Source organism: Prosopis cineraria, unplaced genomic scaffold, assembly GCF_029017545.1.
Source record: "Prosopis cineraria cultivar Desert tree isolate PC_DT_omini unplaced genomic scaffold, ASM2901754v1 PC10, whole genome shotgun sequence".
Lineage (NCBI taxonomy): Eukaryota > Viridiplantae > Streptophyta > Magnoliopsida > Fabales > Fabaceae > Prosopis > Prosopis cineraria.
This window is the reverse complement of record NW_026555341.1, coordinates 33170016-33185010: the sequence shown is the minus strand read 5'-3', so window position 1 is coordinate 33185010 and position 14995 is coordinate 33170016. Positions and strand designations below refer to the sequence as shown.

The window sequence follows — 14995 nt, the reverse complement described above, 5'->3', positions numbered from 1 at the left end:
AGTTGTTCAATCATAGATAATAAAATCCATGTAATACCTGAACACAGCTCTAGCCATAAATACCAGCAAAACTTGGTAAAATATTCCTGAAACAAATGATGAAATTTTATGTGGATGTTAAATATAAGGAAGAATATGAATAAAAGAACATAATTGGCAAGTTAATTTTGAATATTTGAAAAGGAACAATTAGCAAATATAAGAAAACGTACTATAAAATAATTATATATAAAGTTTTATGATATATTATTTAACGATGAGTCACTAATAGATGATAGATAAGAGGCAAGGTTTATATCGAGCATGTACCTTATATATGAATCTATGTCAAACCATTAAAGATTTCTTTATAAACAACATTGTTGGTTTTGTTTGTTGGTTTACCCTCTTCATCTAGAATTAAAATCTTCAAGCCACATCTGCTACGAACTCGAGATATAGCAACGTACAACTGACCATGTGTAAATACAGGTCGTGGGAGGTACAATCCAACATTTGTGAGACTCTGTCCTTGGCTTTTATTAATCGTCATTGCAAAGGACAACATAATAGGGAATTGGCGTCTGCATATTGTGAAAGGTAAACTTGTATCTGATGGAGTAATAGTCATTCGAGGAATTAAAACTTTTTGACCTTTTGAGATTCCTGTCATGATCTCAGCTTCAATGACATGTCTGACAAGTTTACTGACAATTAATCGAGTGCCGTTACAAAGACCAATAGATTTGTCGATATTTCGCATAAGCATAATAGGAGCCCCTACTTTAAGCTTGATTTCATGGTTAGGTAGTCCTGACATTGTTAATGAATTCAAGAATTCTGGCGAGTGAATATCTTGTAAAGCACCTCCTATTTCATCTTGTTTAGAAACTGTGTCTGCGCTTAAGTAGCAAACTTCATCACCAGGGAGCATGGATAAAACATATTCATTGACTTCATCAACAATTGCTAATGTTGGAGCTAAGATAGCACGCTCCTGGAAATAACATGCACTATGTATATTCTGTAGCAGTTCTGGATAAGTGGAATCAATAATACACCTAAGAGGATCTTGAGTAGGGTTTAACAATAACTCATCTGGAATTGTAATTTCTTCTGCTTCTTTATGGTTGTTGTCAACTTTTCCATCACCAATTGAGATAATCCAGTTTGCAAATTCTTGAACTCTCATTGCATCTTTAGATGTTGCATTAGTCAATAGTCTCATATTTTTAGTCAATGTAAAAACCTTACAATCTTTCCATAAATATGAAGAAGTGATTGTAGAAAATACAATATCCTCTCTACTACCTTTTCGCACAACTGGAAGAATTTGTCGAAAGTCACCACCAAGCAAAATAACTTTGCCACCAAAGGGCCTTAACGCAGCATCTACTTGTTGAACTTTCATGATATCTCTCAGAGACTTATCAAGAGCCTCAAAACAAAATTTATTGGCCATGGGTGCTTCATCCCATATTATTAGGGAAGTGTTGATAAGCAGTTCACTAAGATGACTACCATGTTTTATATTACAAATTGAATCTTCATTAACTGCAATTGGAATGCGAAATTGAGAATGAGCAGTTTTACCTCCTGGCAATAATAATGAGGCAATACCACTTGAAGCTACGTTCAAAACAATCTTTCCCTCAGAACGTAAGGAGGTGCTCAATGTATTCCATAAATATGTTTTTCCAGTTCCACCATGGCCATAAACAAAGTACATGCCACCATTATTACTTTTGACTGTAGATAACACTTGGTCATATATTTTCTTCTGTTCAGGAGTCAAATTGTTCAACAAACAAATTAATTCTGATGATAATAATTTTTTGTCATAGCTCAACTCCATACGTATAAGTTTGTTGCTCCTTAATTCCATAACAGATGACTGTGGCAAAGGCATAGAACCAAACTCAGATAATGTCCTTGCATTTACATTCAAGAGCTTCTCAATCTCAAGCAAGGTTAAATTTTGCAACTCCTCATCAGATAACTGAAAACCTAATGGACTTAAATAGTTAGAAGTATGTAAAATGTTGTATTTTTAATAGCATTTCATAAAGTAAAATTAAAGACAAAGAAATATGAATTGTAAAGATAAGATACAGGTAATAATATGTACACATTTACCTTGGTGTCCTGTTATTTGTCTCTGTTGATACAATATGTCATTAGACAATGGTTTCCAAATTTGTCTCCATATAAACTCTGGACGTGATAAACAGTTACAGGCTAATAAGGTCGAAAACAACCGTCTCAGATAGTTGGCTGAGGCCCATTGAGCTGCTTCAAGTATCCCATCAGTATACTCTTTATCATCATCTAACAATCCTAAAGCATAACATGCATCTCTGAATGAATTATGGTAGATACCATTCACTGTACGAAGGGATTTGTAAGAGGTTGGGCCTTTAATGGTTGCAAGAAGCATGCGCAAGTAGTATGACTCACCACTGCCTGGTGGTGTGTAATACATCCTTCCGATGGAAAATCCTTTTTTTCTTGGTGTCCATTCACAAGTATCTTTGTGATATGTAAATTTCATAGGGAACTCTGAGTAAGTTAAACCTTTGGCATTTTCATATTTAGCATTAGCAATGAACCAAGCTTCAAACATAGTCGGTTTCCCATTATTTCTAGACATAACATGTTGAAGATCTTCATTCTCCTCAAATACCACCATTTGATGATTAGGCAAGTGAAATGATAGTCTTTCAACAGAGGGATTTCTATAATTAATATCGAACCCTAAGATCCTCCAAACTGATTCACATGACGAAACATATCGACAATCAAAAAACATTTTGATCTCATCACGAACCAAACCCTCACTTACATCATCTGCTTGAGTATAGAATGCAGCAGTAACTCGATCATAACCTTTATTAACATATTTAAAAAGATACTTAATGGAGTCTCCTTGATTACATCTTTCAACATTAATGTGAGCTCCATATTTTAGTAAAAGAGTTGCGTTATAGGGGATAACATATCTGTTATCCAATGGGATCCCATTCTTCATGACATGTACACCATTATCTTCCCTTTTATACCTTGGATATCCATCTTCATGGATCACTGTTGTAGAGTTAAAGTTTTTTGGGAATTGCTTAGTACATATTCCTTTGTCCATACATGGAGAATGAGGATTAGCTATTCCACATGGCCCATGTAACATATAATTCACCACTACATCATGTAACTCAGGTTGTGCTTCTTTATTAGGGATTTCTGCTGAAATGATGTTGTCAATATCTTTAGCAGTAGATAACTTATCTTTATTTGCAAGGAAAACCAAAATATGAGCATGGGGAAGACCTCGCTTTTGAAATTCAATTGTATATAGAACTGTAACATAAAAACATGAAAACAAATATTAGAAAGAAATAGAAATAAACCATGCATATTACAAATGCATATGTAAACTAAATAAGAGTAGTAAAAGGAGCTTATTAATGTAGTTTGAGTAATACCTGCTTTGACACTTCCAAAAATTTCCTCTTTTCTAATATCTTTGATAAGCAAGTCTAGCTTCATTTTAAATATACGTGTGACAATGTCAGGACGATCTTCTATACGAAGTTGACGAGCTTCCAAAAATCTAGTCATTTCAGGCCATTTTGGATTAGCTGTAAAAGTTATGAACAAATCTGGAAACCCAGCCCATCTACAAATAGCCATTGCATCTTGGTAGTTTTGCATTGTGTAACGGGCACCACCAGTGAAAGAAGATGGAAGGATTACTCGTTTCCCTACAAATGAAGCCTGAGTATCACCTCTAAAAACTGCATCTGCTAAACCATTATAAACCTCTGCTCGTAGTTTTTTTTGGTTCATCCTGATATATCTCAATCTATATGACTCAATCATGGTATATGCATCAACCAAATATTGTTGATATAATTTACGGCCATATAAAAGTAGTGATCCATCCAATGCTCGATCTTGGATATTGTAAGCAAAATATTCCCGAAGTGACACAGTTCCACTCTCACCTTTCATCTTTCGTTGCGTCTTCTTATGTGGAATACCTTCAGTATAGCCTCCATCTCCATATGGAAATAATAGAGGGTATTGCATTGGCAAATATGATTGGTGTGTCTCAGAAATTCGCTCAAGCAAACCACTTCTATATTGAATAATAATATCTCTTCCAAGTTCAGTTGATCCAATGTCTCCCACAACCAAGGCTGCTATTTCGTTAGGTGATGTTGGCAAATTATATGTATGAGCATTTTTACCACCCTTATGAATGAGTCGAATCTTAACTTCCTGACCTTGATGATTCCCCATAAAATCTCGAGCAAGTCTATAAGTTTTAACTAATTCATTGTGATTGTCCAATATTTTTTGCAATTGTTGGACAATAGAAGGCCGCAAAGATTTTTTTGTGTCTTGGCCACTATATTACAAAAGACAAAAAAATTAGAATCAAAATTTGGTTATATATAGTTATAAAAGCAATCAAAACTGAAAAGTGTAGAACAAAAGTACCTTACAGCAGCTATCCTATTTGTTGTCTCGTTGGAAGTGTCATGTATATATAACTGAGAAAATTTAGGGGGTGCTCCTTCAACAGGTAAAACACTGCCTATCATATGCATGTTTTGGCCATTAATACAATACACATAAGGACCACGACCATTGTTTACTCTTTTATCAACTTTTCCGCCCATGGACGTGAATGCAAACATCATGTTGTATGCTCTAATATTATCAAGAAAATTCTTACTATCATCATCTATGGAGTGAAATAGCCTCTGTAGTTGCCAAGGAGCATGCTTTGGGTTAGGCAAGTCAACCTTCCCTTGAAGACAACATAATCCAAACTTTGGATGAAGGTTAGAACAATTTTTTTCAAGTCGTTCATTTATCCACATAATAGCTCCACAGTGAACACATGGATATGCTTGGTCGCCTAAATCAATAGGAGCTGAAAAATTAAAGTAATAAAATAAATTATGTCTATATTAAACTTTGATTTTATGGACATTATCAAATGTTTATAGATTGTCTGTCAAAAAAAATTAGACAATTAACATGCTCTAACATTATTTGTCACGTAATAATCAACTAACTTCCATTGTCCATGAAAGAAAATTTAATTGCAAAGTTTGTGTACTCAATGATCTATTAATATTAGCTCATTGCATAAAAATTAACTTGATGAGAATCCCATCTCATGAATGAACCTCCAGAATATATAGTATATTATTGAAAACATTTAACAAAATTGATGCGTACCAAATACCAACTATTAAAGCTTGTACTCAAACACTTACAACTAACAGGGGGTTCAACTCCAAATTGTCTGTGGGTGTTGGATGTAGAGCATGTATGTTGAAGCACTGTAATTCATCCAGATACATTAGTAGGGATGAATAGATATATAACATTAAAATTTCATTCAAAATAAACATCTCAATCATATTTAACTAAGGTAATGTAACCCAATTGTTGAACCATCAAAAGTCAAATAAAGTACAATGCATATTTTAATTCTTTACAAATTTTCACATTATTGGAGCATGAAATGTTATGCAATGTGAATTTTCTATAGTTTCGAGGTTAATTATAAATACCAACTTGTTATAAGAAACCTACCATTAGTGATATCGTATAAGGGAACTTTATGGGAGTGGCTATAAACGCTCGTCGGAGGTTTTCCCTTGTTGATTGGTTGCACTGAATCTTACATCAAAGAAGATGAAGAGGAAGAAGTATAAATACAAATGTGCAAGATATTCACATTTCAAATAAATTAGTTGAACGCATATGATGGAGGAAGGATATAATACAAAAGGATTTGAAAGGAAGTTTTAAGCCAAAGGCCTCACTTGTTATGCCATTCCTAGCAATAAATGTCCTTGTTGTTTGCTTTCTTTTTTCTCTCAAGATAGAAACCCGTTGTTGTCTCGCAATTTTAGATGATGTGATATTTTCTGAGGTGAAGAAAGATTAAAATGGAAAAGTTAGTCATACCCAGCAATTAAATTCAAAAATTCAAACATTAAAATTAAAACAAATGATAAATTAATATTTTAGTCTCAATGTTTTTCTTTTTTCAGTATTTAAAGATAAAATTGTCGAGTGAATATTCAATGATCTAATTGAAAAATTAAGGTGAAATTTGTCACAAAAATCAAAATTCTAAAAGGAGCATTGCCTAAAAAAGGCAGGATTGTTCAAAAACATATATGACAGTATCAATTTAAAATTTATGAAAAGATACTTTATTTGTAAAAGATAAAAAAGTAATGGCTTGCAGTGTTGGGATATAAAATACGTGATATTCTTGAACATAGAAAGAAAGAAAACAATAGTGAAGTGTGACACGTTTATATGACATTAGACTGAAGAGAATATCTGGCAAATTAAAAAGCATTTTACAATTTAATTTTAGGTAATATTTTAATTACATCTTCATTATCTTTAGAATTATTTACTTCCCCAAAAAAAAAAGTGTGGAAAAGACAAGTGAATGCCAATAAATAATTTTTTTTAATTTAAAAGATTGTAATTTGAAACTATAACTTCTCTCTCATGATCTCAAAATCTCAAATATAATTTCTCAATTAATGAAAAATTTAAAATTTTAATTTTAAAAATATTAAATATATCTATATAAATAATACCTATTCCTATATAAAATTATTATTTTAAAAATTACCAAAAACCACTTTCCTTCTTTATCCTCGATATTGATCTCAAATATAACTTTCTGAATATTGTCGTTTCGTGAATAATTTTGAATTTATATAATAATTTTGTGAATAGTAATTTAGATGATTTTCTTGAAAATTATATCATATCAATAGTCAAATTAAAATTGAATTAAATTATTAGTTATTTTTTATACTGATGTTATTATAATTGTGTGAATTAATAGAACACAATTTTGTGAATCAATTTATTTTTTTCTCAATTAATAAGATGGTAATTTGAAAATATAACTTCTCTCCTATGATCTCAAAATTTAAAATATAATTTCTCAATTAATTCATAAATTATATTTATATATGTCCATCTATGAAAAAGGTTAAAATAGAAAACTAACCTTTGTTGCAGGCAGAATCAAGAGATGCATTCATCTGTTTCCTTTTACCCATTTTAACTGTGATAACACACATAGCATAATAATCTTTATCAAGAAAAAATTCCATAAGCTACAATTTAATAGGATTGAAGAGGTTATTCATAGAAAGTATTATACAAAATAAAAGAAGCTAAATGATGAATACCTCCAATTATCTAATATAATAGCTTAGATGCTTGTTACTATAGGCAATTTTTGGATTCATTGAACATTTAGAATTCTACTTCACACGTAGCAACAACACAATGATGAAAATGATTATCAAAACCAGCCAAATGATTTTTTTTTTCAAAAAAAAAAGTGTTGGTACATAAAGTTTAAATTTCACATTTATTCATGTTTTTTTTTTTACCAACACACATTTATTCATGTTGAAAATACAAACTTAATGCTACAGTAATGAATAAAGGAAGGCAAAATGGTAGTTAAAAGGTTATAATGAACACATACCAGAGAAGGAGAAGAAGACAAAGGAAGAAGCGCTTGTGTGGCTAATAGCCAACTCACAACATGGCCATATTATCTCCGAAGGTGGTTACTAAGATGCCCATGATGATTTAATAAAATTTTTAAAAATAATGCAAAATATCAAAAAACGTGGCAGTTAATTTGATTAAAATTTAAAATTACTAATTTATAATAAATATATTTTGTTTAAATTTTGCCAACAAAAAATATGTTTTTTAATTAAATTTCATGGTTTGTTGAGATGAATATATCTGTTATTATATATCTCTTTATTTTATTTACACATATATTTTTTATATTTATATAACCATATTCTCCATGATTTTTATTTTTCAATGCACATTTACGTCATAACTTGAACTTTTTTTCTGCTTTTAAGTGCCACGTCAGGTTAACTTCCTTAACCCATGAAGTCTCAATGTGTGACCCATATCCCCTCAATGTCTCCATTAACCATCATGATAATGTGCACGCACAAAATAAAAGCTTTAATTTCACGGAATAAATATCTCATAAATTATATATTTGTAGTGCATATTAGCATAGACATTCACACACCTAGCAAAATCAACCAAATTAATAGATTGAAATATATAACCTACACACACAAAGAGTTCGCTTACAAGATGTTCGATAGCCTACTAAACATAATTTGCAAATAAAACATAATTAAAATTAAATTTTAAACATACATCACATATATACATAATAGTCAATCATCCAAAATGGCATACTCTTGGTTCTCTTAGAGCGCCTAAATGGAACACATGTTGTAGGACTACCACCATCAGCAGATTCATCACTTGCTTCTACCACCTCGCTCTTGATTCCATCAGATGCTACAAGACCAGTAATATTGTCAAGTTCATCATTTGCTTCTACCACCTCACTCTTCACTCCATCAGATGCTATAAGACCACCAATATTGTCAAGTTCATCATTTGCTTCTACTACCTCACTCTTCACTCTATCAAATGTTATAAGAGATGAGCTTTCAAACTGTCTTTGACTCTGGTTCAAGCACCTCTTCACAGTGGTAGTGCCGACAGATTCTGGGGGAGGACACCACCATATAGGACTTGCTTTGGAGTATTCAATGGCAAGCAAGGCAGCTTTCTTGAATAACTCATCAGTGTCAGAAAATGATGGATTCATGGTGAGGATTGAAGAATAATAAGTTCTTGCAATCATTAGTGTACTCACTCAGTTTTTATATATGAGACTTGCTATCCTTATCTCCAACAACCCACACGATCACATAAGCACCCACGTTTACAACTATATGAGAGAGGGGAGATAATGGAACATAAGGAATCCACTTTATTTAAATGTATAACTTATTGATGACAAGAAATAATATCATTATATAGTCAAAAATATTTGTTAAAGAAATTATGCAATCAGAAATAAATGAAGTATATAAAACCATATTTAATAAGATTAATCATTATTAGGCACCACATTTAATAAATATATAACTGACTCAAAAATGAAAAAATTTTAAAATTTATATAGTCAAATAAATATGTAACTACCCAATTCTTGTGAAATGTAAATACATGTATAGAAAAAAGCATTTATTAACAGTTAATTAATTAATTATATAAATTAAAGTTGATATAATAATTGCATTATCTCTAATAAATATTAAAATGACATGGGTATAATTTTTTATAAAACTTTTTTAAAATTTAAATACACACCAAATCTTAGTCGTTAGAAGGAATTTATATTAGGAAATTCTTTCTTAAATTAAATTCCAAAAATGTAGGGATCACTATTATTATTAGGGTATGATATATATTAAATCAAGTAACATGGGGATCATGGTATTATATTATTTTTAATAAAATATATTCATTTAATCTATTATAGTTGGCTCCCAAATTGATAATTTTATAGATAAAATTACATTAATAATTTTTTTATAAATAGCAATAATATGCTTGAATTTGAAAAACTCCCAAATTCAATCAAACATCAATCGTGGAGTCTAGGAAGTTATTGGAATCCAACCAGTCACATATGATTCAAAATTTAAAATTTAGAATCAATAACTCAAAGTGATTTGTTTTAATTTAATTTAATAAAAAAATTTAACACCATGATCCCGACATTAGTTGATTATAAAATCCACTTATATATGAAAATTTAAAAATTAAAAAAAATCTAACTTGAATTGTGGAGTAACGAATTTATTGGGATATTTCCAACTAACATTTAAATCTTATCTAAAGTATAGAATCAATTCAAGTTAATTTGAATTAATTAAAATATAATTTTATATTAAATTATAAGATGTAGTCATATATATGAAATAAGAATTAAAAATTAAACTAAACCAAATCCTACAGGAATTGTGGAGTTAGGAATTGATTAGAATATTACCAACCAAAGTTTAAATAACCATCAGAGTAAGATATTGTTGGAATGAAGGATTAATGGAATAAAATTATATTCACAGATTAAAATTAATTTTGGAAGCAGAATCCTACGTGGCTTTATAGAATCATGGTATTTGAAATATTACTAAATTGGGCAGTATTTTTTCACAGAAAAATGCTTGTTGTTCTTCCTAAAAACATAGATATGTGTCAGGTATGAGAGTTAGGAAGTTACTGTTTGAAATGCAAGAAAAATTAGGGCAATGGAACTTTAAAGTGTGATTAATTTATTAAACTTTTGAAATGCAAATATAATTTAAATCAAAATTATATAAGTCTAAAATTCGTGAGTAGGGAGTAATTAGGAGACTGATGTAATAGACAATATTATGCAAATGGAAAAATTAAACATCATGGTCAAAAAATCAAACATCATAGTAAATCAAGTAGAGGAAGTTATAATTCTAATGTAATTGTAGACAACATTTTATTCACTACTAATATTAAACAAAGAAGATATTAATGACAGAAATCTTGTAAACATGATTATTTTCGCACCACAAAAGAATTGGAAATTTTTTTTTAACAGTTAATGAGTCTAGTATAAATTAATAAAAGAGCTAAATTATAATAAGAGCTCGCATTTTTTACTGTTATTTTCTCTAATATATATTAACAAAAGGAGATAAATTATTTCAAATATATACTTAAAATTTTTTAATAAAATAAAATTCAAATTATGTTATACAATATCCAAAAGACTTTTAATATTTGAATAATAAAAATTTATAAAATATATATTCATCACATACTATTCTTCACGAAAATAAAACCCTAAGTTATTAAAATTTTATTTAATATTAATTAAAGAAAATTGTATCAAAAAATTATATTTTAAAATATTATAATCCAGTACATCCCAATTTTCTTAAATATATTTTCACTATCCGAATTCCTAAATTTATTATGTGAAAGTAATTTATTTTAAAATAAATTTCAAATTATTGCACAAAAGGAAAATGTGCAAAGTTTAATATTTAAGATAAATTATAATATAATAGCCTCACACAACTGGCAATAATAAATGAATTAAGGGATGAGGTAAAAGAAAATTGAACAAAGGCCACATGATTTTCAGCAAAATAAATTAATTCGACCAATACCATAACAAATGATGACCAAACTACATTAGAGTAAAATAAGGTATAAATCACAAACAAACAATGAATGCGAAAAAAACTAAGTTCAGCAACGTAAAATAAAATAATAATATGCTGCTTGTTCAGAGGAAAGCAAGACTGAGAGAAATTTAACTAAAGTCTAGCAAAATTAGCAATCTTCTATCACTCCTCATCTGCTTCCAACTTAATCTTCTTTCCCTTGCGCAAGTTGTACGCAATATGAGACTTTTCAACATGCTCACCACCATTGGCAAATCCAACTTCAATAACTTCTGATGGAGTAATGGTTGAGGAACTATCTTCAGTAGATTCCTTCAATAAAAATAGCATGGATATGATATATCAGAAACCAAAAAAAAAAAAAAAGGAATTCACGTAGTATCTATTTAAGGTAGAAAGAGAACATACAGTTTCCTCAATTGAGGGTGTTTGTGATACACATTTAGGTGAAGGCACTTGTTGATCCCATTTATCCAGAAAACTCTTCACAGTGTTTTCATCATCAGTCATTCCATTTACTATAATGCCACAAGGGAGGCCCTTAGCATAATCCTCTGAAATTCTAACACGGAAAAGGAACTTTTTCCCTATTATCTTATCAAAGCCATTACCTTCACATACACCAGTTACATCCATCTACAATGCACAACCATATAAAATGTAATGTGTAATATAACTAAATAAATATATATATATATATATATATAAGAATAAGAAACCAAAAAATCATGACTATTGTAGTTTGATTACTCACCCTTCCTATACTTTCTTTTAGTTCAGCAGCAGAGCATTTCATGAAGGTAGCAAATTCCTTGTCGAAGATAAGAACATCAGTTGAGCTAGATGCATCATAAACACGACACCACACACGAAACCTAAATGTAACATAGAAACAACCACTAAACACATCAACCACCAAAAACACTTGCTGTAATAAAACAAATAGAAAGCAACATAAGCTTTATACCTTGGAGACACAGACTTGACGAACTCATTGCACTTGTCACAGTAAAAACCATCACCATCAGGAAGAACCTTTTTTGCACACTTTTGGCAGCCGATATAATACCATCCCCGCTCGGTGTCAACACTAACAACCTCAGCATAGATAACGCAATCAGCATCCTATTATTCATCGAAAATTAAGATTATTAGTTGATGACCCTAAACTGAAGTTGTATACAACACAAAAGATATATAAAAAAATTACAAGTGGCCCTCCACGAAGCTGGCATATATATTTACGATTCGGGCAGTGCAAGATCTCATCCTCGACACTTAAGGTAGGTTGATTAGGAAGGTGAATTGGCCTCTTCTCAATTTCGACACCAGCAGCTTTAAGGCTAAACTCAGAGAAGTAGTGAATAAATTGAAATAGACAGTAAATAATTACAATATAAGATATTCCACTTGAAACACTAAAATGTGTAAAATTCACCTTTCAACAAAGGTGCTGACTTCATCCATGGTAGGATGGATGAACAAACGGGAAGCGAAAAGAGAGTTGGAAACTTTCTTAATCCCTAAAAAAAAACCACCACCATAATGAATATTCATGAAAATATTAGTTGAACAGATAGTTGTGGTAACATACCCTTGAAAACTCGTATCTTGCACCACTGGACAATCACAATGATGGGACAACGTGTGGGGCCTTTCATATAACGAAGAACATCATTGGCAAGGGCACCCCATAAAGTAACTTCAAGGTAATTTCTCCTATTTATTCTCGCACAAAAACCATTAAATAATCAAATTTAATCTCTAAAATCATTGCTCAAAAACCATTAAATAATCAAATTTAATCTCTAAAATCATTGCAAACACTAAAAACACATAAAGGTAAGCATATCTTTATACTTATCATCATCCAATAATATATCAAGCCTTTGCTCCTGTCGTCCATTAACAACAACTTTTTGAATCTCCCCAACTGCAGCAAGTCTCCCTATGATATCTACATTCAAAAACAACAAACTTTATGGTATGAAATTGGAAACAAAGAAAAACGTATATTAATACGTTATAGAAGAATGACCTACCAACTAAATATTCCTCCCTTGAATCACCGCATATGATATCACTAAATGGGGTAAAGCAGAAGCCATGAGAATGGATCTTATTGTTATCCACCACAGGTCGCACAGTAGTCGAATATTGAAACATCACTTTAAAAGCGTGGTGTGTGGTCCTGTATGATCCAGAATTCTCAACAACACCAAATTGCGTGAGAATAAAGGCACGACCTTCACGAAGAAATCGAGAATGGTGACGAGCAACTCCTTTCCTAACAAAAGCTCCAATTCGATCACCCTGAAAAAAAATCAAGTTGAAAATATAAAAATATGGTTTTATAAGGAATCAATCAGTCTATTAAATGAATCATAGAATATTCAAAACATTAGAATGCAACACACAGCTTCATCCTGCAAAACCATCTCAAGTGATGTAGGCTCGTTTGAAACAGCATGAGGAGCAATGGACCACAATCGAACAATGCGTACTTTGATCTTCCAATCCTCACGAGATTGATTAATGGAATGAATGCAATCAAATGTTGCAGCCATTTGAAAGAACAATATCACTGTTAGAAATTTTACAAATGATTGAGTTTGCCTCACACTGTGTGGGGATGCCATTTTTATATATGACTCTCTTAGTTCGCATGCCATGCAAGTTAAGAACGTGTGAAGGAAAGGACAACCCCATGATCTCAAAGCAAGACTACACGTTTAGCAAGAAAAGGCATGGAGAAGTGGGAAAAGTGGGGTGGAGATATGGGGTGGGATAGTTATAAGAAAAACCTCAGACGATATTTCAGTTTTTACGCTCTTAAAATGTTTTCCTAATTTGTTGTCTTCCTTTATTAAGTTAAACGAATTTAATTCAATTTTTATTTGTTTATTTATATTAATTTGCTATTTAAATGATAGAATATTGAATAACTAACCATATCTAAAAAGGAATCGTGGAGTTAGGAAATTATTAGATTACGGGCTAAGAAGTTACCAAAATAAATAATCTAAATAACTATCTATATTTAAATTTAATTATATGCATGAATAAAAAAAGAAAATTAAGAATTTAATAAATAAGAATTTCATTTTATTGTTTACATGTTTGCACGAGATGACAATTAAAATATCAAAAAAAAATATGTTGTTATATTTATTTTAAATATTATAATTTAACTTAATATCCATTAATTACTCAATCCATAAATCATATATATTTAATTAAATTATAAATGAGAATTATATTAATTAATAACATATAAAGAATTTAATGTAATTATTTTATTAAGTCATATGTTTATAATTCAGTTTTTATTTGTTTAATTATATTAATTTGCTATTTGAATGATAGAATATTGAATAACTAATCATATCTAAAAGAGGAATCGTGGAGTTAGAAAATTATTAGATTACAGGCTAAGAAGTTACCGGAATAAATAATCAAAATAACTATCCATATTTAAATTTAATTATATACATGAATCAAAAAAATAAAGAAAATTAAGAATTTCATAAATAAGAACTTCATTTTATTGTTTACATGTTTGCACGAGATGACAATTAAAATATCAAGAAAATTATGTTGTTATATTTATTTTAAATATTATAATTTAACTTAATATCCATTAATTACTCAATTCATAAATCATATATATTTAATTAAATTATAAATGAGAATTATATTAATTAATAATGTATAAAGAATTTAATGTAATTATTTTATTAAGTCATACGAATTTAATTCAGTTTTTTTTTTGTTAATTTATATTAATTTTCTATTTGAATGATAGAATATTGAATAACTAACCATATCTAAAGAGGAATCGTGGAGTTAGAAAATTATTAGATTACGGGCTAAGAAGTTAC

General features: G+C 30.1%; 2 protein-coding genes across 2 annotated transcripts; both read right to left on the bottom strand.

Annotated features, from left to right (window-relative positions):
• Positions 1–322: 322 nt before the first annotated feature.
• Positions 323–8704, bottom strand: LOC129322578 (uncharacterized). Its single transcript, XM_054968877.1, has 6 exons — positions 8284–8704; positions 7043–7099; positions 4480–4918; positions 3459–4387; positions 2116–3333; positions 323–1986 (listed from the first exon to the last, which is right to left on the bottom strand). The coding sequence occupies exons 1-6, from the start codon at positions 8702–8704 to the stop codon at positions 323–325; spliced, it is 4728 nt and encodes a 1575-aa protein (XP_054824852.1).
• Positions 8705–11276: 2572 nt separating this feature from the next.
• LOC129322577 (uncharacterized) lies at positions 11277–13681 on the bottom strand. Its single transcript, XM_054968876.1, has 10 exons — positions 13532–13681; positions 13157–13427; positions 12975–13071; positions 12709–12833; positions 12553–12637; positions 12325–12457; positions 12082–12239; positions 11869–11989; positions 11523–11750; positions 11277–11426 (listed from the first exon to the last, which is right to left on the bottom strand). Exons 1-10 carry the CDS (start codon positions 13679–13681, stop codon positions 11277–11279), a joined length of 1518 nt encoding a protein of 505 aa, XP_054824851.1.
• Positions 13682–14995: the final 1314 nt, after the last annotated feature.